This window comes from Ziziphus jujuba, chromosome 5 (assembly GCF_031755915.1).
Source record: "Ziziphus jujuba cultivar Dongzao chromosome 5, ASM3175591v1".
NCBI lineage: Eukaryota > Viridiplantae > Streptophyta > Magnoliopsida > Rosales > Rhamnaceae > Ziziphus > Ziziphus jujuba.
In genome coordinates, this window is record NC_083383.1 from 24,887,643 (window position 1) to 24,910,718 (window position 23,076).

A 23,076-nucleotide genomic window follows, 5' to 3' on the forward strand; every position below is an offset into this window, starting at 1 on the left:
ATCTCCTTATGTATATAGGACTACCTGTTTACTTTATGTTACAAATCATACATAGCAGTATTAATTTAAAATATTTTCTTAACTTTTATTTTTAAGACTAAAATCTGATTAAGAAAAAGTAAATATTTTAATAAAAATCAATTAAATTCTTATATAATGTGTAAATGACACTAGATTTTTCTTTTTAAAAAAATTAAAATTTTTGCATTTTATTTTTTACTCTGCCACATCAATATCATATATAAGATAGGTAGTTTATTAAATTAAAACTATATATATAAGATAAATTAGGTAACCTATTATATTAAAACTATATCCATATTGAAGTAGCTTCAAACATACTCCAAAATAAAATGTGATGTTCATAATTGTACCTTAATTAAGATAATTATATACCATTTAAGGACACCACATTAAACTCAAAACCAATGATCGTTAATAATAATATCAGTGGAATCATAATACAAGTTTAGCATGAAGACTTTATATCCCTGCAGTAAAACCCAATGACAAAACGTTATTTTTTCAGCTAATGATTATTAGTTTAAATTCTCATAGTCCAGTATCAAAATAAAATAAAATAAAAAAACCAGCTTGACAGAGATAGGAAAGGTCAAATTTGCAGAGAGTTCGGGGGTCTTGATGATCTCCTTATCACTCTCCGGCTCCGGCGAACACCGGCACAGGCCATGACGCTTTTCCTCACCGGCCAGGCTGACTCAGAAGACTCGATTTTGAGCAATACTTCCCTGAGAAGCTCCTGAGGCATGTTGGCTCAACAACTCTAACTGAGTCCATCGCATAACTTAGCCCAAGTGGTTGGCGACCCATCCTGAATGACTCTCTGGGGCCTTGACATCCTCATGGTAAGCGAACCAATCAGCAAGAAAGCACGTTCCAGAAAGGCAGATGCTTCGAAGAGAAAGCCTACCTCAACGTGACCCAATCGATCGAGTCCCTTCCATTAGGATAAGTTTTGCCTTTGAGATAAGTTGTCCCATTCATTAGTTTTTGCTCCCAAACATCTCGCTAAGACTCTGGTCATTTTTTACCTGGCCAATCCGGTGAAACAAACATACACTAAATATTTTACACCTTCTTCACTTCATATTAAATTGAATACAATGTCTTTGAATACGAAAATATTTATCTAAGTATGACTACTAGACTTTTTCTATAAATCAAAATATTAACTTAAAATAATAAAATTTGATATTTATTCTCATACTTTCCCTTAAAATTGGCTTTTTATAAATATTCAAACTGATTTTTCTAAATATTAAGGAACTAAGAGCTTTTTTTATTTCCATCTAACTTAACAACGGATAAAAAAAATTATGACCTACTTTTAAAAAGAAAATTTTCTGGAACATTTTAGAGACTAAAAGTTTCAACAATTTTTTGTATTTAATTCCCGTAATATTCAATTATCACCAACATACTATCCTATGAAGATTGTAAATGATGTCGCATTTAATTTAATCCAAAATTTCGCTGTGATTTTAATTTTTGTTTTTTTTTTCATTATTATTTTTTTTGTGGGTGAATCGCTGTGATTTTTAATTGATAAAATACATGCACACTACATTGGAGGAGATTCTTCTTTCCTAAGTAGGAGTATAAATCGAAAAGAAAAGTTTTGTTATGATAAATATAATTTAACAAGTAAAAAATTTATTTGTGAAAATTTTGGCTGGCCGTGAATTATTTACACATTTTTGTGGGTAAAGTGTGAAAATATATGGAAACAGATACTGCCATTAATGTGGAAAATCCCATATAAGATGAACAGCTGGGATTTTGTTGTTGAATAACAAACAGCTGGGATTGAAGTGAAGTGGGGGCGGTAAAAGGTGTAAAAAGTGAGAAGTGAGAAAAATAATACTTGCGAAGTTGCAAGTCGCTAAAAGCCAAAACCAACATCCAAAACCAGCAGTGTTACTTTCGTTTTATACAAAATATTTTATATAATTTTATAAATTATCAACCGAGAGAATTCATATATACAGACAAAGACAATGACAGGGCAAGAAAAATGGAAAGTCTCTCACCGTTGAAACAGAGGAAAACATTAAATACCTTACGAACTTCAGTTGGGTTTTTGATGTTGTAGTTCACATAATTCTTATTTATTATATCCAACAACCGCTCTCTTCTTCCATTTTTTCGTCACCTACTCTCTCTGTTTTTTTTCTTCCCTTTGTTTTTTTCTCTCTCTTTCTCACGGAAAAAGAGAAAAATTTTGAAGGAAGAGACCAGAGGGGACTCTTTGAATACTCTGTTTCTGTTCATACAATGCTTTGTTTCTTTGCTAATATGCTGTTTTCCCGGAAAAGTTGTTGACTTTTCAATCTGTTTTCCCTCAGTTTCCGGGAGAACAAATTTCTGGGTTTTGTTCAGAGTTCAATTTCCCAAGATGGGTAATCGATTTATATGCATGTCAAAGAAGGATACGAAGGATAATGGATCGAGAAGTAAGAGGATAAATCGGTCACAAAGGAAACTTCTTGCTGAGGAGGAGTTCTTGCACAAGCAAGCTCTGTCTATGGCTCTTAATCAGCACCAGTTGTCTCAGAGGTTTGAGGGATCGATGTCAAGGAGGATTGGGTCCACCAGCTCCCGGAGGCACAATTTCTCAGATCCATTATCTAATGGAAAACAGGTGGGATTTCTGATTTGGTACAAACCCATATCAATGACTTTTGCTTTTTTTTTTTTTTTTCCTTTATTTTATTCTTCTGTATGTTTAATCATGGCTTTGAATTAGAGACTTTTTTATTTTCCCCCCCCCCCCTTAATGATTAGATCTGTAATAGAAAGTGGGTTTTGAAGATTAAGATCTGTAAGCCTTTGGAAAAGCCTAAAAGCTACACTATTACATGTATATATAATATAAATAAATATATATATATATATATATGTATATGAAAGGAACCTTGTAGCCAAGTTGGATAAAGTATGCTATAATTGAGAAGATAAAAAGAAAAAGTTTTTTACACACACTTGAAAAGTGTTTCTTACCCGAAAAGAGTACGACTGCTGAACTATGCCTCGTTCCAAGATGTAGCAATTATAAAATTCTTCAGTCAGTCTAATAATCTTTACTTTACTGTTCTTTATCTAGTAGAAAAAAGGATGTCTGGAATTTTGTTTTTCCTCATGATCCGTGCGTCGATTAGAATACATAAAAGCGCACATAGATAAAACAAATTTAAAAAGTTATATCTTTAAGATTAACTTTAATCAAATTCAAATCAATTGTGAGAAAGTAGCATGTGTCATCATAGGAGAGAGAAAAAAAAAAAAAAAACTTACAAGGGGCAAAACAGTGATGAGATGAAAGTACGAAGTAGTAAAGAGCTGTGCCGTGTAACATGCCAAATGCCATATTTTGTCATTGATAACTCTTCAATGGCACACCATTGGAAGTGTTTTTATATCCTTGGCTTGCTGTCTCATGTGTGAGTCATTAAAGAAATATAAATGTACAGGAGTTTTCTTAGATGGTGGTATGTCAATTAGAAAATGGAGAATGGAATACGGAACTTGGTGGAGACATCAATGACTAGTTTCTATGGTATTTAAATGGCACCTATTTGGCAAGTATGCCAAAGCCGTGAAGAAAAGTGGAATGGTATCAAGAGTTGCTAAATCAGGAAGCATTTTGGTGTAGTCGTAATTTGGACCGCAAGATTTGTTTATGATGTATCACTCAAATTCCTTTGTTCAATGATACTAAGCATAGATCTGTTTCTACTTAAGTGGTGCTTTGGCTTATCCTACCACTAACTGCACAGGAAAAATGTCATAAATGTAACTCCTTGCTGGCACTAATATGTGTGTTTAAAAATTGAAACTCGGTCGAAGTCTGCATTTCTACAGTTTTCTTTCATGGTCATGGACCATTTTTGATTGTCCATTTGCTGTGTTATCTGTCCTATACAGGCACCAGACTTCCTAGAGAATATCAAATCAAAAAAATTTATTCTAATACACGGAGAAGGGTTTGGAGCATGGTGTTGGTATAAAACAATTGCTTTGCTGGAAGAAACAGGATTAATTCCGATTGCATTTGATCTCACGGGGTCTGGTATTGATTTGACGGATAGCAACGCTGTTACTACATTGGCGGAGTATTCAAAACCATTGATTGATTATCTACAAAACCTTCCTGAGGATGAAAAGGTTAGAAGATTTTTATGTTATATGACATGTGCTTATTTTTTTTATTCATCACATGGCACTCCACGTGGTCACCTTTTCAAATGCTTAATGCATATATTTCTGACATCTTCTGTAGGTTATTTTGGTTGGTCACAGTAGTGGAGGTGCGTGTCTCTCTTATGCATTGGAGCATTTTCCACAAAAAATCTCAAAAGCAATTTTCCTCTGTGCTACCATGGTATCCGATGGCCAGCGACCATTTGATGTATTTGCAGAAGAGGTAAGTAATTGTTGTATGTTAATCTTTTTGAAATTAAAATCATGTAGAATTGTTCATCCTTGATCAAATTAAGGTGATTCAACAAAAATGATTTGTCATATTAATTATGGCACCCTAGTTATATGAATGCTTTACGATGATTTGTCAAAATTTTGTAGATCTTATACATGTAACGGAGTACAAGGATTTTTATCCATTCCTATAAGACCTTTTAGCTTAAGCTAACAAATATAGCCATCTATAATGCACTAAATCATTGATATGCTCTTATATCTCTTCCATCAGTTATTGCCTTTCTCTTTAAATTTGTGATTTTATCAGGGTCACTGATTTCATTCATACAAAACTCTTCTCCAGAACATTGAAATAAAATTTTTCGGGATGCTGTTTGGCTTGAGTATGCAAGTGTTCTTTTTCGTCTTTTGAAAAACAAATTGGCTAAATATGTATATATATATATATATATTTTGCTTTAAAAATACAAAAAGATAGTGAAGTGAACCATCTTTTTACTGTTATGTCTTTCTTCGCCTGTGAAGATATATATTTTATATATTTTATTGAAGTTTTTAAAAATTCTAAAATACCAAACAAATTTTATAGTCTTAAAAATCATCAGATTACAGACATTTTTTAATTCAATAAATCATATGAAAATATTACCCCCAAAAAAAAAAAATCATATGAAAACGATTATTGGATCACAAACGGGATGTGATTTTCGCTTCCGTAATTCCGCATTTGATGTCACAGTGCCACTTGGTGAAGTTTTTATATTATCGGGGGTTTAATTTCTTTGGTGCTGACATTGGGATTTGAGAGGAGATCTTGCAATTAGGAATTCAAATTTTTGTCATGTCCTAAAAATGTAAGACAGGTGGGGATGGAAATAAAACTGAAAATTAAAAAATAGGCTCTAGCATCACACTAGAATAATTTTAGAAATCAGTTCTAAAAAATTCTAGGCATCATACATAAGTTTGGTTTGCATCACACAAAATCAAAGAAATAATTCTCAGAAAAATACTTGTATTATTAATCAACTTCACTAAAAGAATTACAAAAATTCCTATTTTTTTATAATAAAATCACCTAACAATATTAGGAAAATAAAATAATAAGAAACCTGGTTACATAAGGAAACCAAATAATAACCTTCCTAAAACTAAAATAATAATAGAAAACTTAATAAACATAATAATATTAAAACCCTAAAAATCAAATAAACATAATAATATTAAAATCATAAAACCCTAGTGATTATAATTCTATTTGATCTCCATCATTCTCCCTCTCTTAAAAAATGAGACTCCGGCGAGTTTAAAGTTGAAATCATAAAGCAATAAGCGAAACTTCAAGAATGATAGCATCAGCGGCATAAGCTCAAACTTGATGAAGAGGACCGCATGACTAGCAAATTTAGGGTCATCCAAGGTCAACGAAAGCCTTTCGTTCAAATGATCTGAGTCCAACTTGATACATTTAGGTTGTGTAGGTAGTGGTCTAAGCAAGGTGACAGGTGGTTGTGTAGATAAAAGTTCAGGTAAGATGGCAAGTTGTGTAGATAAGGGTTTTAGTAAGGTGACAGTAAGGTGACAGGTTTTGTACGTAAATGTTTGGATAAGGATTTGGATAAGGTGACAGATTGTGTAGGTAAAAGTTCAAATAGAGATTTGGGTTGTGTAGGTGAGGGTTCAAGTAGGGATTTGGGTAAGATGGCAGATGATGTAGGTGTAGGTAAGAAGGGTTCAAGTAAGGATTCAGGTTTAGAATCAATAGGATGTCCTTCTTGAGTAAGCATACCTGCAATTTCCTCATTTGATTCTTCACTTACCGCTTTAAGATCCTTTGTAAAATCTGGTAGTTGAAGAACCTGAGCCTCAATTAACTTTTTCTCACTTTTCTATTCAAATTTTTTAATTGGAAAGAATGTCCTGCAACTTTTGTGAGTTGTTAGAGACCTTACTTGGCTTTTCCACCTTATGTTTATCCATCTCAGCTACTCTCATAGGTTTCAACACAACTTTTCTATTATTAAACATGAAAGCGTAAATGTTTTCTCTTCCATAGTGAAACACATCTCTATCATAAAGCCAATGACGACCAAGAAGAATATGTGGAATCACATCACACCAAATAGAATCATTATAACTTCCACATGAAAAAGAAGTGAGGCAGCCTTGAGTTACAGGAATTGAAGTACTGTCAATCCATGCTGCCTTATATGAATGTGGATATGGTTCAATAGGAAGTTTTAATCGCTCTACCATAGATGCCGAAACAACATTCATGGTACTACCACTGATAAGCTTTTGTGCTTGATTTCCACAACAAACTAATATTTGGAAAATAGATGTGCGTTTCCAATCTTCCTTCTCATCTTTCGGAATTGAGAGAGTATACCTAACAACAGCAATTAATGAAGCATCTATTTCATCTTCTTCCAAATCATCTAGATTATAGATGCTGTAGTCAAAGTTTTTTTTCATCCTCTCCCTTTTGTTGATCTGGTTTTTTTTCATGTTTTCTACCAAGATGTAAATTTTTCTTGGAACAATTGTATGCCATGTAACCAGGCTGTCCACATTTGAAACATTTGTGGCCCTTTTTTCTAAAATCAGAGCATCAAAAGTAGATTCCTTGGACTTTGTGGGCTGATTAGATGGTTAATTCGCTGTAGTTCCAATGCTTTGATTCAATGTTGCATCAGGTCTCTTGAAACTTCCAAGATACTCGTCCAAATCCAAAGAAACTTGAAAAGCTTGCTCCAAACTGTAAATGGGTTGTCATAACAGATCCCTTCTGATGTCAAGCCTAAAACCAGATTTAAACCTTGTTGGTGTTTGCCTTGAATCTTCAAGTATTTGACTTCGAGTCTTCAATTCATCAAACTTTTGCATATATTCAGCAACTAACATATTATTTTGCTTCAAGTTGATTGCTTGCTCACATAATTTGTCATAAAGCTTAGCTTTCATCTCTTGCCAATTACCAATGAGTGGTAGTCCCATTCTCCGTAAGTCTCCTTCAACACCCATCCACTAAATTTTAGCAAGACCTATTAGTTTCATCCTAGCAAATCTTACTCTCCGATCATCTTCTATATCGTACCAATCAAAACATTCTTCAATGGAAGAAAGCCAATCAGCAAATTCGGTTGGATTTACCTTACCTTCGAAATCAGGTACTTCAATTTTTACACTCTTGGTGAAGTCCTCAAAAGTATTGTGACTTTGTTGTGTCGATTGAAATATCTCTCTCATCCAATTAGATATTTGCTGGACTGTAGGAAAGGGTATTAGAGCAGCTGTCTTTGGTGGCTGCATCTCTTGATTTTTATCATCATTGGCTTCAAAAATCTCATCTTGTTCATTGTTAATTGAGGAACTATTAGGCAGAAATAGTTGTGCTTCAATATTGCTAACCCGAGCTTCAATGTTGCTAACTGAACAGTAAAAAACTCCACTTATTCTACCATATGAATAAATAGTTCTTCAGACACTGTTCAGGCTGTGTAGGGTTACTGTTTACAAGATCTGTTCACGGGCTGTTCATGCGGTACTGGGTACTGTTCACACAGCGAGGGTTGGATCCTTGCTCTGATACCAAATTGATGTAGGACAGATGGGAAAGAAAAGAAAACTGAAAATTAAAAAATAGGCTATGGTATCACACTAGAACAATTTTAGGAATCAGTTTAAAAAAACCTAGGTATTACACCTAAGTTTGGTTTGCATCACACAAAACCCGAGAAATAATTCTCAGAAAAATACTTGTATTATTAATCAACTTCACTAAAAGAATTACAAAAATGCCTATTTATAATAAAATCACCTAATAATATTAGAAAACTAAAATAATAGGAAACCTAGTTACATAAGGAAACCAAATAATAACCTTTCTAAAACTAAAATAATAATAAAAAGCCTAATAACTATAATAATAAATATCAAATAAATATAATAGTATTAAAAGCCTAAAAATCATAAAACCCTAGTAATTATAATCCTATTTGATCTCCATCGTTCTCCATCACGTAATAAAAATAATTTATTTGGAAAGGCTTCCTGCTCAAATATGTTAAGAGAATTAGTTACTTTTTTGGTTCCCATTGTCAAGCATGTTTTTATCAGTTCTTGCTGTTAATGGTACTCTTTCGTAGTTTCATAGTTTTGCTGTTCTAAGTTTCTTGTTTGTTTATATTCTCACAAAGGAATATCTTTGGTGTAGCTGGGGTCTGCAGAACGTTTTATGGAAGAGTCAAAGTTTTTGATTTATGGAAATGGAAAGGAGCAGCCTCCTACAGGATTCATGTTTGAGAAAGAACAGATGAAAGGTTTATATTTCAATCAGTCCCCAACCAAGGTATGTTATAGAGAACTGCTTCTGCATAGAACTATTTCCCATTCAAGTATTATAGATGGCCATTCAATTAGCTAAATTCTGGTACATTTGAATTTAGGTAGCAATGGGACTTTATGTGTGCTTTTTACTTGATTTAGAAGGCAAACTAGGATATCTAGTCCTATTAAAGAGTATTGATTCACGCACACACATAGAGATATATAATATAAGAATTATCACTTCTGTTAAATTAAAATATGACTACACAATATCCAGAAGATGAGAATCCTTTATGCGACCCGAAACCATGAACTCGAAAGCTTAGTACAAGACATTTTATCAACTTAAATAAAGCATAAAATTGGAATATCTACATACACTTTTGAAGTTTATACCCATAAGGATGCCAAGAACTTCTATTTATTCCATAGAAACACCTTCAAATATCTCTAATTGCTTTTGGACCATACAACCCGAGAAAGAGATGTTGCTCAAATTGTCTCAAGGGATTGAATAATGACTTCTCAATCATTTTGACACAGTTCTTCTTTCAGTCCTTATTCCATTATTGACCTCCTCTTTATATTGGTATTCTCACAAACAGAATGCTCTTTTATGATTTGGATTCCTATGATCAATTATGCCATTCAATGCCTTAACCTTGGTTGGCCAGCACGAGCCAATCTTCATTTCTTTTGTTTACTAGGACTCTATATCAGTTGGGAGTAGTTTCTATGACCTCATGTTAACTCCTAAACAATCCACCTAAGCATGGAAACATAATTATTTGATCTTCCGAGCTTGAATTGAAATTTGTAAAGCCACCCTCTTTTTGTTTCATCTTTTCTCTTAGTTTTGGCTTTATGCACCCTCTTTATGCTAGATAAAGATATCTCATATATGTCCTCTATCCTAAGCTAATGTGTAGGTCATGAAATTGTCAGTCTCACCAAAGTACACTTACAATTACTGCATATTCCCAAAATTTTTATTTCCTCCCCCCTTCAAATCCCTTAAAAAATCCTGTTAATAATAATAGCAAGGTTCTGGAAATAACTAGACATATACTATTTCATTCCACAACCTAAAACAAGTTGAGCTGATACTTCAAAAGAACGAATTGTACTTGTTCAATTTGTAATACACAATTGGCAGGCAAGCAATTTCATTCTATTTCTTGGTAGTATGTCAGTTATTACTAGGACTCCCCACAAAAGAGTATACTTGTTAGCATCTTAAAAATTATGGGGACTACTGTTAACAAAAGTGAGTATTTCAATTTATTAGAGGCATGTAACTCTCTAGGGTATCACTCTCTTTCTTCCCTTTTTTTCCCATTCTTGTTCTTTATTGTCTTTCACTATTCATGAGTATTGATCAACAAAAAGCAGTTTTTCTTCCTTTTTTTTTTCCTGTTAATCAAGCCCGTTTATTACCTAACAAAAGAATTAGTGCCCTGTATTTAAACAATCTTAATTTATAAGAGCTTAAATTTTGCTGCTGACAAGAAAGCACACCTACATCTAAATTATTCTTCCCTGTTACAAAACCCCAAATCTATTCATATGCAATTCCATAGTCCAAACCTAATTGTTCCACACTCGAGCCCATCACAAAAGCAAACTGAAGACAAAGTTTCTTCAAAATATTCTAAAGATCTTTTGGAATTTGTAAGTTCATATTTTTATCTGATTTCCTGCTATTTTCTCCCATGAAATTCAAAAAACTAATAAACAGAGATTTTATGTCTATATATGTGCCTACGAGGAGAGTTATACATGTGCATGTTGTGTAAACTGCTTTGTATTTATGTAATGTAATTGCTTTCTATTGTATGGATCACATTGTATAATTAGTGAATAATAATAAAAATTGTTGGGATATAATCTCTTAACATCGCAATGTGTATTCACTTTTTCTTTTTGGAGAATGCTTATGATACATGTATACATACTTAGTAAAGCAAATTGGATTTCTTCTCTATGAGAACCGTGGTTTAGATTTGCAAGGTAATTTGTTATTTTCACATGCGAAAAAGAAGTGTGGTCCGCATTCCACACATGAATCAATACATAGATCTTCCTAGTTGCCAAGTTAATCAGAAGCACTTCCTTTTGTTAAATTGGAAGTGCTGGCTTTCTATTCAAAATACTACTTCATTGTGTAATTTGGTTTTTTCCTAGGATGTTGCTTTGGCCATGGTGTCGATGAGACCTATTCCGCTAGGTCCTGTCATGGAGAAACTGTCCTTGTCCGCTGAAAATTATGGAACTGGACGGAGGTTTTTCATCCAGACACTGGATGATCGTGCTCTCTCACCGGATGTCCAAGAAAAGTTAGTGAGAGAGAACCCACCAGAAGGAGTGTACAAGATAAAAGGCAGTGACCACAGTCCATTTTTCTCAAAGCCACAATCATTGCATAAAATTTTGGTGGAGATTGCTCAGATTCCATAGCTGGTAACATCAGAGTGTTTATTTTTCTTATTTTCTCTTCTTTTTTTATTTTTTATTTTTTTCTCTTTTTTCAAAAATAGCTTTCCTCATTCCACTACAGAATACGAAGAATAGTTAATTATTGGATGGCCATGATTGTATGTAGGAGAACGTGGTGGCCAAATTGTTTGTTATATTCAATTTCTTTGTATACAGACAGTAAAATGTGTTTCAACTTTCTAGACATAGCAGAATCATGTTCAATGTGTTCCACTCAGACTATGACTGAAGAGGATAGTTTGATTGACTTCATGTGTAAAATTCATAATTTTGCATATGCTTCATGTGCTTTGAATTCGGATCCTATTCTTGTGTCGAGTCATTCTTTTTTCACAATTAGAAACTCTTTATACAACTAAGAATTTGTTTGGCTTGCGGCTGTTGGATAAGTTCAGGCTTTTCAAAGTACATAAGTTCAGGTTATTCAAGGTACATAATCGAAAAACCTTAGGAATGTTAGGTTACGGAATACAATTCTACAATTGTACGTATCTAAAATGTTCAGTTGCAAATTATCCAAAGTTTGCAAATTATCCGAGTAGAAATTAAATGAAAATTTTCCCTCTTGATTTGTTTTTACTGGCTAAGACAGAGGCAGGGTTGCCTTTGCTGTCGCTGCCTCCTAGTTTTGACTAGAACAATAATCCAGTTGCACTTCGATGATTATCTCATGCAACTAATAACTAGGGAATACTAGTTGTGTCTCAACATTTAACCCTTTAATCATAATAATTTTGGTCCAAAACCAGATTTTGATTTTGTAAAGATTGCCATAATTCTTGTCAGGAAAATACACAGATGTCCCGTTAGGCCTGTTTTAGGTTCAATGTTCCTTAATTTCTGCTCTAGTTTTTACTTTATAGTTGCAAATTCTTGGGTATATACTACTGACTTAAAACAGTTTTCTATTTTCATTTTATTTTTCTGTTGAGAGGGCGAATTCTAGGCAAAGAACCTCAGGAAACACACCAAGAACAACAAAATAATATTCTTATCAACCCTGAAGATGAAACACCAATACAACCTGAGCTGTTGCGAATAAAAAAAAAGGACAACTACTGATTTCTGATATTATTTTGTATCATTTTTTGTTAAGAGTTTACCTGTTCTTGTCCAATATGTTTGACATTCAAATTTTCCCGAGTAACAGAAAATCTTCACTTGGAACTTTTTTGTGCAAAGTTTTCTTGTTTTCAATGATCCAAGCTTCCAATGTTCTACTGGACCAGCATGTTTCCAAATTTTTTTTTTTTTTTTTAAATCATTTTCTATTTTATTTTATTTTTTACTAAAATAATACGAAAATACTAATCAGTTTATCACTTATTATTTTAACTTATGAAAAACAATAGTTTAATCCATGTTAAAGACAAATCCAGTCTACTAAACGAGGCTTGACGAACGACAAACAAAGGTCAGATGGTCTCACCATAAGCTTTGAAAACCAAATACATAGTAATTTTCAGAACACGAAACATCAGACACTTGCCTTGAACATCTTAAGTTTCTTTCCCCGACCTCCAATACTTGGCTTGGTTCAAGTAACCAAAGATAACCAAAAAAAAAAAAAAAAAAAATTATTACCATTTGGAAGTTTCGTCTAAAGCTCTTGGCATTGTAACAGGCAAAAACCACTGTGCATCCCAACAACATGGTTCTTAATTCAGCCAAAAACATGTGAAACATACACAGTACTCCCTCCTAGAAAACAGTGAATCAAAACACCTTCCCTATATATGAACCCCTTCCATAGTTTTGTCATATAGGCTCAAGTCAAGGGTAAAAGAGTTTTTTCAGTTTTACTACGCTACCATGCAAATACAGCATATATTTTAGACCATTCACCAATTCATAGGAAATTTCCATGTATGATCCTCACATGAAATACTTCACACTGGAGAGAATATTTACACTAACCATTAAGTCAATTCAACAAAAATTGGTAAATCTTCCCCAACACTTGGTCATCTTGTCCTTTAAATTTGCAACTTGGTACTCCTCCAACTGACAATTCATCCCAGAAGCTGGCGCCAGAATCATAATACTAATAACATCAAAAGAAAACTCAACCTGCATACTCAACCTGCATCACCGCTCAACAGCAAGAGAAGTTTTGTAGGCTTAGATGAACCAATCTTAACAAATTATATCATATGCTATATCAACACATGCACATACCTTATATTTGGGCATAAGAGAAATTGTTCTTTCTAGGTTTGCCTGTAAATGATATCTTCAATGGAGGCTACAGCCATAGTAACAGAGATGACAGCCTTGACATGTGAAGGAGCGCTAAGCCACAAGGACAAATGATTCCCTTGGATACTTGAGGAATTATTTTTGACTGAATGCCATTATCTAGCGAATAGAGGAGCAAACTGTTACACAGTTACTCGACTTGACATTAGCTTCATTCATATTGTGATTATACATAGACATTATATGCAGGTATTAAAATGATATAAATAAATTTAAGAGTTTAAGCCTTTACACAGTATGATATGGGCGACAGATTGCAAGTAAAACATAGCAGAGCCTATGTGGAACGAACAGAATGAAATCATGTTCATGGGGTAATTTGGTAATTTTAAGCTAAACCTGTATCTATAAATATGTGACACACATTTTAAGATTGTGTGGTCTCTTCATACTAAGTTACTTCTCTTTTCTCCTATTCTAAGACATGATATCAAAGTAATTTTTTTTTTTTTTTGTTTGTTAACTTTAATAACTCGGCAACCGCTAGCCCACCACCCCTAAACCTATATTAAGTTGCCGCCGTCCAACAGAGTTAGGACCTATGACATTAAATTAGAAGTAACCAAATATGACCCTATCACCCTCCACCACAGCCTGTCGCAACCCTTAGTCCCTAATTTAATTTGGCAGCCACCATCTTAAACCTATAAACTTGTCATTATTAACATTGCTGACTATAAAAAACAGGAAAATCTGTATAACCATGAATTGGACGGTGTGAGTAATGTGTCATCTTCTGCCTAATCTTTGGGCCAGTCTTCTGTATCTGAATCGAAAGAAGATTTGGAAGAAAAGATAGTAGATGGATATGGTGGTATGAAAACAGAGTATTCTCAGAAAAAGATAAAAGAAGTAAAGACTCCTGATGGGTTGAGAAGCAGTAGGAGATGGAAATTTGTAATCCGAAAGTGACAATTTCCTCCTGCAAATGAAGACAAGGAAAAACTGAATGTAAAATCAGATATTTCTTTCCTTTTTCTCCTGAGGTAGGGAAAACATTTGAGAAGACTGTTCACTTGTCTCCTTATAGTTCTTCTTGTGATTATTATCCAAAACAACCTGGTTCTCATTTGTCCAATACAAGTTACCTTCTGATCCGAAATCTAACTACTATAACTTGGGAGAGAAATAACTCAAGACACAAATTTTCATGAACAAAACAAACCATCCAAAAAGTCGAAATATTGGAATCTTATCTTATCTGTCTTTTAACAATTCTATTACATTTTTTACTCGTTACACATGATTTCTTTCTTCATTCCCCCCCCCCCCCCCTTTTTTTTTTTTTTTTTTGATGAGGCGTCAAAATGGTCTATATATTTTCTTTTAACCATAGAGGTCTTGATTCCTGTTTGAGAAGGCATATAAACATACGAGTTAATCCTTCCTCTACAACTGCAGCATAATTCTAACCAAAGGAGAGACGGAAATGGAAAATTTATGCAAATAAATAAGAACTTACCAGATTAAATATCCTAAGACACAGAAGATGATTTTTGCACCCATACTTGTTTCTGCATATACTAAAATACTGTTAACAATTTGACGAAAATGGAGAGTGATCAAAACAACACACTGGAGTAACCAAATAGAACAAATAATGCATACCTCATTAGCACCATGAGCACTAGCACCTTTTCTAGAAGGCTTCCCCTCACCTACATTTAGGTTGCCATCCTCCTTTATAGTATGAACAGTTCCACGGCGACTTAAATGTCGGTGAGACCCTAGAACAAGTAAAAGAAAGAAGTTTGCTTTCCAGCATTGGTGTCATTAGAACCAACCATAATAAATTAATTAATTAATAGAGTAAAAAGCATAACTAAGGTCATGCTTTGAAGTATATTTAAATCATTCTCCAAGAACTATTATGTTCATTTGCAGGGGCATAAGTTCTTCAATAGGGATTATCATCATTTTCTTCATCGTAAATTGAATGATATGCAGATAGTGATTTACTGTATTTGCTAGATGATAATAGCGTAGTACAAACGAAGAGCAACTTCACAATATCATGCAACACAAAAATTCTTGTAATTATAATTGAGATTGAACATGAAGATGATGAAGATCTAATACCAAATGCATGTTCTCCTAAAGTGGATCAATAAATTCAGTGACAGCTTAATCTACGCACAGCAAAAGCAATACCTTCAGGTGTATCAGAGGGCAGTTGAGAAGGTTGTGATACTGCAGAGGACGTGCGCTCATCACCAGCATTTGACACATCAGCACGACGAAAAGGGGTCCAAACACCACGATCAGGTCTATCCTTGTTTCTTGTACGTTTTTCTTGCTTCTCACTGACATTACTCATACCATGTGAGTCCTTTTTCATATACTTATCATCAGAAGCCCTTTTCCTATCCCCTTCAGAGTTCAATGTACTCAGTTCACTATGAGAGATATGACCATTGGCCCCTGAACGTGTGTTAGAGAGCCGTGGCAATCGCTTCACATGTTCTGAGTTCAAACCTTGACTTTTCTGTTGACTCTGGAGGGAGGTTGAAGTATGACTTTGACGAGCTTCATTATGTAAGAGTATGCTTCTGATTAACCTTCCACCAGACTCACGCCTTTGGTTCTGCTTTGGAGCAGATGAAACAGGCGAATTTCCTCCAGATATTCCACCATGGTTTTGTAATATGGCTTCAGGAACCTAGTAAAAAGTTGTACATTTCATATTACAGACTATTTTGGTATTGCTGTACCTTTTAAAACAATACTTTCAGCTAAGAAAAATCAGTAAACAGTTGAACATTCCATAAATTAATCCTACGAGATAGTTTAAAGCGTTTTGATATCAAATGACCAAATTATATATGCTTTCTGTTACTACATAGAACTAATTGGTTCAAAAAGGTAAATTGGCCGTATTTTGATACCTGAATTTTAACCCGATAACTTTTTTCGCTTTTAGAAATAATATTTTTTTCACTTATACCAATAAATGAATTGATCACTAATGAATTTTCATGCAATCATAAAATACATTACATCATTACTGTATTTCCAAGTTAGGATTATAAATAGGAACATTAAATGAGATAGGAATGGGGTACTGGGGATATTGTGCAAAACTGAATAAACCACTACCTGATTCCCTGATAATCATAAATCTAAAAGCAATGCATAACCTACTTACAAATACTGTGGTAGAATCAGTCAAAATCTAGATTGTAAGTAGTTTACCACACAGTTCAATGGACTTCAATTAATAAAAATCACATTCAAATGGTCCAAGTTAAACCCATATAGATCCAGTTAAAATGACAAAATGACAATGAGAAGATCAAGTCCATGTAAGTAGTGAACGGATAAATAATAGAGATGATTTAAGGACCACACACAATCCCATAATAATAATAATAATAATAATTATAATAATTATAATAATAATAATAATAATAAACAAATAAATAAATTTACTTACATTTGATATCTCTCGCTCTTTCCCTTTAAGAAGCAGGATTTTCCTCTTTCCAGAGTCAGCAATTACAGGAAGACCAGAAACAGAACCTTCAATCGCAGAGACTGCAAAGACAAAAATACAATGGTAAAACAAAACAATACAACATTGAATGTGTTTGTGTCTTATGCTTTTGTGTGGGCATCTCTGACCATGCATATATATATTACAAGTTAGCCCTCGAAGGTAAGCACACTCCAATATATTAAATAAAAGACCAAAACTAATCTATAACATACATTCATAAATAAAGAATCACAAGACTAACATGATTGTTGATGTCAAAACCACAATCTCACAGTAGATTTCAACAAATTTTCAAACCTGTCACTTTTCTTCTTAAAATCAATAATTATCCATTACAAACTTCTATTTTATAATGCATACTTGCATGCAAAAATAAGCAACTATAACCCCTAACAGATAATGTGAATGATGTCAAAACATCTATACATATTGCAGAAGGTCTTTTGACTACCAATAGGCAATAAAAGTTACATATCAATGTAAGCCTAGATAGCTTCCAGCAGAAATGTGACCGGTTCGGAAAATATTATGCAGGAAAAATAAAAACAGTCTTGAAATTGGTTATGCAATGGGAGAACTCATGGGAGGGCTCACTATCCACAGAAACTCAGGACCATAGCAACAACATTCAAACTGAAATCACCACCCATGACTGCAAAAGTTTAAATAAATAAACAAAAGAGATTCGAGCACAGGTTGAAATACCTTTAGAAATTATGGAACATGGACACCACAATTAAAAACTGTCCATGACAACAGAAAAAAGGTAAAATAGATACGGGCAAGGTTAAGTACCGATTTCATTTTCAGATGTTTCTTTTCTGCTTGAAGTGGCTTGTTGTTCATCTCTCCTAGGAACAACAATGAAATTTGACTTATCCTTCCGACTTGTGCTCTTCGCATTGTCCTTTAATATATACTGTCAATTGGAAGGATATTTATCCATAATTCTCTTTCGTTCACATCAAGAAAATGGTTCACAGGTTACACAGGTGAGTACAAAACATTCACTGGCATAACATCTAAGTAGATAGCACAAAAGAATTCAATATCATTTATAATTCAAGAAACCAAAGTTACAACAACTCAATCCAGAACACAGTAGTAGGAAAAACCAATACTTGAAATTGAAGTTTCAAGTTTTCATGATAATTTTCAAAGTAATTTATAGGAAACGTTACATTGAAAACTTGTACCTTTTTACATTCCTTTTTGGTTTGCAAGATGCTAGAACTTGGTACTTTTAGAATAATAACAAGTAGCTTGCAACACACATACAACATATAGAATATATATATATATATATATATATATAAGTATATTAATCGCATAACAAGCTACATAGAAATACCATATCAGAAGTTGCATTCTCCATGAAACCAGAAGAACTCACAATAATACTTCCACTCAACTCAAAAAGATAAAATCTGAAATATTCAATAGTCAAAATTGTATGCATCCTTAAGGGTTACAAGTGGAAATTAATCGAAGTAAGAAGCATGCTTCAAACTACGCGTACGAAGAGTTCTAGTCAATAATAAACTTTAAAACAAATCTCAAATTAATAAAAAGTATAATTCGTCAAGTAAACCTACCATATTTCACATCAGTTATCAAACAAAATATATTAGAAATATAATATTCTTTAGAGGCATAATTCAACACTTACTTTTTTCTTCTCGGAGACTCGTTTAGCACTCGATGTACCAGGCTTGCTAGGGGCTGAAGCCAAACCTCTTCTGCTACCTTTCCCAGCAACCAATAAACCCTATTACCAGACCAAAAAGTTCAATACATAATAAATAGTTGTACATAATACACAAGCCTTAGCTCAAGGACCAAAAACTAAATGAAATCTAAAAAATTTTCAGAGATTAAATTAAAAAGTTAAGCAAGTATACTAGGCATGACCATTCTTTGTTTACTCCTAATTAACATTTAATAGTTTTAACATAAAGCCTAGGAAGAGAAAAGTAGAGAAGAAAAGAAAATATTAATTCCATTTACACATAATATTAATGACATCTCCTAAATCATGTCACAATAAGGCCTATCAATAGAATGGGCAGTAAACTCAATGAGGACAAGCAACAACAAAACGTTAATGATAAGAAATCCTTAAATTAATTGAAATTCTCTTTACTAAATTAAAAACTTAAAATATCACACTAAACGCTTTTGAAATTAACATAAAATCCCAAAATTAATGCATAATTTTTCATAAGCTTTTCATGATGACCAGCAGCTTTTCATGATGTCCAACAGGTTTACTAAGGGAACACAAATGCATATATAATAAACTAAATATTTAAAAGCACCACCTCTTTTGCCAATCAGTACTATACCATATAATAATATACATTGATTATTAAAACAACTTGAACAATTGAGGAAAGCAACAATCTTCGAGAAAGTAATTAAATCAAAATGTTTAAAGTACCAAGACCAACCAAGAGGGACAGCTAAAATGCATTTGATGTCGAAAACCTGAATGAATTAATAATAACTATAATAATAATAATAATAATAAAGTGGATAGTTTCAAAAATGAACCCTAAAGTTTGGGCTGTGGCTCAAATCTCAATTTGATCGCCGAAATATGTTATTTATTTATTTATGTTTTTTAAAGCTATATCACCAAACTAGTACATAATTGCAAGCTAATCCTTTAATTACATTTCTCGTTAATGTTTGAAGACATTAAACATTTGGCAAGTTGGCATTTAAGTGCCAATAGCCTATATAGACAATATATATTTCAAAATTCAAATTAGATATTTTTCGATGATAAGGTGATAAAAAATGAAAAAGAACCTCAACACTAATTGCTTCATTCATTTTTAATAAATTTTCTTCCAAAACAAATATCTAATTCACGAATATTTTGTGACGTTAAATGGTCAAATTTATCAAACTCAAATAAGAATCTAATAAAGATACTGTTTTGACCTTACATTATAGTTCAGGGTGAAGATTCATTACAAAAAAGTTAAGAATCAAATTGAGACAACTCAATAGGCAGAGTGCCAGTTCTGTAATTATCAGAAAAATAGATACTAAAGAATCTAAAAATCCCACACATAAAACACTCCTATTTGTCCATCACATAAGTAGTTGAATTATCAAACGATACAGCTTATTCCCACAAATCAAAGGTAAGTTAACTCGTGGAAAGCCTCATAAACATGTTCCATGCTTTCTTTTCAAAATATCTAATTATATTCATTGCATAGTTTAATAGTATCTCATCAATGATAAAACGTAAAACAGACAAACATCCAAACTAAATCAACTATTGACTGGACAATTATTATTGTTAAAACTCATAGAAAATATGTTCTTTTTCATTTGACAAGTATAAGAACATTCAATTGAAATATTCCAATTTACATAAACTCTCTCGTAACGAAAATAAAAAATGGTCCTAAGATACAGATAGAAATGAAAATAAGTTGCATGACAAGTTGCAAGTTGCAAGAAAAGGTTAATTGCATGCCAAAAACAAGTTGCAGGAGAATAGAAATTTCCTCTCAGATAAAAACCGAAATAACACATAGATTTTCCATAAGGATTATCATGCACGGTCGAAACGTCCCTTTTCCTTATGATTCATGAAAATGAAAAATAATAACAACAGAACAATAAAACTGGATCAATTACAAAAAGCATGTACATCAAGTAAATCTTCTACCTTTTCTTAGGGTCTCAACTGTTAACATACATACACAAACAAAAAGGTATTGTGCCATCACCTGAGATCCACTTCCAACTGCTCGTTTTTGACGGACATATTCCATTAAGGGGGTAACAATAAGGGCTTCTTTTGCAGCACCTGAAAAAGAAACAAAATGTTAAAGAATATTGAATATACAAAATACAAACCTATACCAGAATATCTTTGAAAAGTCTCTAAATATTGTCTTGGCATGGCTACTCTCAACGGTTATCTACAAAAGAACCTTAGGTGGCGTTTAAATAACTAATCAGTACAAGGATGCACAAAGAACTGATGATATGCAGCAAACTCATTGCCATGTAAGGTAGCAGGAAAAATTAAAAGACTATCAATCTTTACAGTTAGTAAATTAATGATAGATACATAGGCCTGTAAAACCAAAAAACATGACCGACCAGCTTGTTCTGCTTCCTTTCTTTCCAACTGTATTTCTGCACTAGGAAGATGCTCTGTGGGCTTTGCAATAAGCTTGAGGAACTCCAGATAATCAGGATCTAATTCATCAAAGATATGATGGTTATTTTCACACCTAAAAAGACAACATCCAATCTATCAAGAGGGCTATCCGCAACATAACAGGGTAACATTATTAGCTATTACCTTTATATATGGTCCCCTCACGTCCATCCTTTTTAGAACTCAGTTTTGGAGCACGCTGGGAAGGAGAATATTCTACTATAGTCTTATACTGTGCACCTGAAGCAACAAGAGTCGTCCAGAGATTCACAGCAACACCATGAGATTCTAGAAATAATTTCAGAATGGAATTGTACAACTAGTATGAACATATTTATATTTCTTCCAATAATCAAGTCCAGCAATCACAATACATGTAAACATCTACTTAATTCATAAGAACTTATATTTACAAAATATAAAGATGTACTCGAAGGATCCTATTTCTTTTGCAAAATTGCTAAAGACAATATATATCATCAAATTACCCTTCTCGTTAACAAACACATGCCCATCAAAACTTTCAGCAAACTCGACAACATCTTCAGGTCTCTTGAAGTCTATGTAGGCGCGAGAGTATCTCTGATGCTTCAGGCTGCAATATTTTTTTTTCCCAAAAGGAGCTATGTAAGCGAGAAAATCCCTCATCCTTGGTCAAACTTCCCAGAAATAACCAAATAATGTACAACAAATGAAAGTTCAAGCACCTACTCTTCACATATTTTGTTTTCCCTACGATTAAAATATTCAATATACTAAACAAAGCAACGTACTGATGTTGAAACTAACAATTTATGTAGGTTCCCTGAGTTTTATGCCAAAAAGTTCACTTAAAACTCCTAGAAAAGGAAATCAAAATTCAATAGAAATTCAAAATATCATAGCCCAATAAAATCCCCACAAATAAAGCATGAATTGTACCCAATAAATGAAAGTTCAAGAACCTAATTTTCACATACCTAGATTTCCACAATATCAAAAATAAACTAACAAAAAATAGAAATTCATTCAAACTTAATGAAGTCAGCTACACATGCTCGAGGACTTTTACGCCAAAAATTTCAACTATAATCCCAGGAACAGAAATCAAAATCCAAATAAAAAAAATAAAAGAAATAAATAAATAAATAACACAAAAACAATAAATCTTTTGCCCCGATATTAAGGTGGGGGAAAAACTCAAACCTGCTCTTCCCAGGACGAAAGCAAAACCAGTTGTAGCGGCCACCGAATCGATCGTCTATTTGGTGGAAGAGATCGGATTGTGAGAGAGATGGAGGCAAGTGCCTTATGACAACCTTCGTTCTTGACAGCGGGTCCTTCATCTCAAACTTTCCCTTCCAAAAATCCACTTAAATTTTCGTTCATTCACTATATATTTTGGTGAACCAAATAAAAAAAATAAAAATAAAAATTGAAATTCGCCAGACAGTAACACCGTTTCGTGCTCTTTCTTTGTGTTTTTATTTTCTCTTCCCTGTCACTTCCTCGGGAAAACTCACCGAGAAAATATGATGGAGAATTTTTGGTAACAGGCCGGATAATGGGCTTTCTTTAGGCTGGGTTTGTGGGCCTAAACTTTTATATTATTTGTACAACTACAAACAGCATTTAATATTAATAACAACATGATCCCTTCTAGGCTTTTTTTGTTATATATATCTATATATATATATATATATATATATATAAATATATGTATACATATTATATATACGGATGGTGACTTCATAAACATGCTTTTCATTTTTTTGCAAATCGTATTCTATTGATAAATTTAATTGTGGAAAGATTGGTAAATGGAGGTAAATTTTTTAAAAATGTTATTTGTTATTGTTAATAATGA

General features: G+C 33.1%; 2 protein-coding genes and 1 long non-coding RNA gene across 12 annotated transcripts; 1 reads left to right on the plus strand and 2 right to left on the minus strand.

Moving 5' to 3' along the window:
* Nucleotides 1–413: 413 nt before the first annotated feature.
* On the minus strand, nucleotides 414–3,939 carry LOC112492049 (uncharacterized). The gene is made up of 2 exons (XR_007241604.2): nucleotides 3,022–3,939; nucleotides 414–1,052 (listed from the first exon to the last, which is right to left on the minus strand). It is a non-coding gene; the product is annotated as an uncharacterized LOC112492049 (long non-coding RNA).
* LOC107421466 (putative methylesterase 14, chloroplastic) lies at nucleotides 1,573–11,587 on the plus strand. Of its 2 annotated transcripts, XM_048476158.2 has the most exons (6): nucleotides 1,595–2,092; nucleotides 2,367–2,662; nucleotides 3,946–4,185; nucleotides 4,301–4,444; nucleotides 8,675–8,809; nucleotides 10,972–11,587. In XM_048476158.2, the coding sequence occupies exons 2-6, from the start codon at nucleotides 2,417–2,419 to the stop codon at nucleotides 11,242–11,244; spliced, it is 1,038 nt and encodes a 345-aa protein (XP_048332115.2). In that variant the 5' UTR covers nucleotides 1,595–2,092; nucleotides 2,367–2,416; the 3' UTR covers nucleotides 11,245–11,587. The 2 variants fall into 2 exon arrangements, with proteins under 2 accessions (XP_048332116.2, XP_048332115.2); XM_048476159.2 differs by lacking the exon at nucleotides 8,675–8,809 and having other exon boundaries at nucleotides 1,573–2,662.
* A 1,333-nt stretch (nucleotides 11,588–12,920) lies between these two features.
* Nucleotides 12,921–22,749, minus strand: LOC107421465 (regulator of nonsense transcripts UPF3). Of its 9 annotated transcripts, none has more exons than XR_007241602.2 (13): nucleotides 22,416–22,749; nucleotides 21,719–21,825; nucleotides 21,375–21,470; nucleotides 21,170–21,268; nucleotides 20,791–20,870; nucleotides 18,708–18,806; nucleotides 17,834–17,957; nucleotides 16,976–17,076; nucleotides 15,694–16,201; nucleotides 15,151–15,269; nucleotides 15,005–15,065; nucleotides 13,462–13,661; nucleotides 12,921–13,366 (listed from the first exon to the last, which is right to left on the minus strand). XR_007241602.2 is itself a non-coding variant. In XM_048476155.2 (12 exons), the coding sequence occupies exons 1-11, from the start codon at nucleotides 22,553–22,555 to the stop codon at nucleotides 15,018–15,020; spliced, it is 1,521 nt and encodes a 506-aa protein (XP_048332112.2). In that variant the 5' UTR covers nucleotides 22,556–22,749; the 3' UTR covers nucleotides 13,682–14,464; nucleotides 15,005–15,017. The 9 variants fall into 9 exon arrangements, 4 of the variants coding, with proteins under 4 accessions (XP_048332112.2, XP_024930745.3, XP_048332113.2 ...); XR_003056402.3 differs by having other exon boundaries at nucleotides 15,005–15,056; nucleotides 22,416–22,748; XR_007241603.2 differs by having other exon boundaries at nucleotides 12,921–13,353; nucleotides 13,462–13,641; nucleotides 22,416–22,748.
* Between the last annotated feature and the right edge of the window lie 327 nt (nucleotides 22,750–23,076).

Excerpts from the sequence above, each read along its gene's own strand:
- LOC107421466 (XM_048476158.2), top strand. The coding sequence starts at position 2,417 with ATGGGTAATCGATTTATATGCATGTCAAAGAAGGATACGAAGGATAAT. Across the intron at positions 2,663-3,945 it reads CATTATCTAATGGAAAACAG|GCACCAGACTTCCTAGAGAA; the intron begins GTGGGATTTCTG and ends TGTCCTATACAG. Across the intron at positions 4,186-4,300 it reads ACCTTCCTGAGGATGAAAAG|GTTATTTTGGTTGGTCACAG; the intron begins GTTAGAAGATTT and ends CATCTTCTGTAG.
- LOC107421465 (XM_048476155.2), bottom strand. The coding sequence starts at position 22,555 with ATGAAGGACCCGCTGTCAAGAACGAAGGTTGTCATAAGGCACTTGCCT. Across the intron at positions 21,471-21,718 it reads TGTGTTTGTTAACGAGAAGG|GTGCACAGTATAAGACTATA; the intron begins GTAATTTGATGA and ends TTGTTGCTTCAG. Across the intron at positions 20,871-21,169 it reads AAAGGAAGCAGAACAAGCTG|GTGCTGCAAAAGAAGCCCTT; the intron begins GTCGGTCATGTT and ends TTTCTTTTTCAG.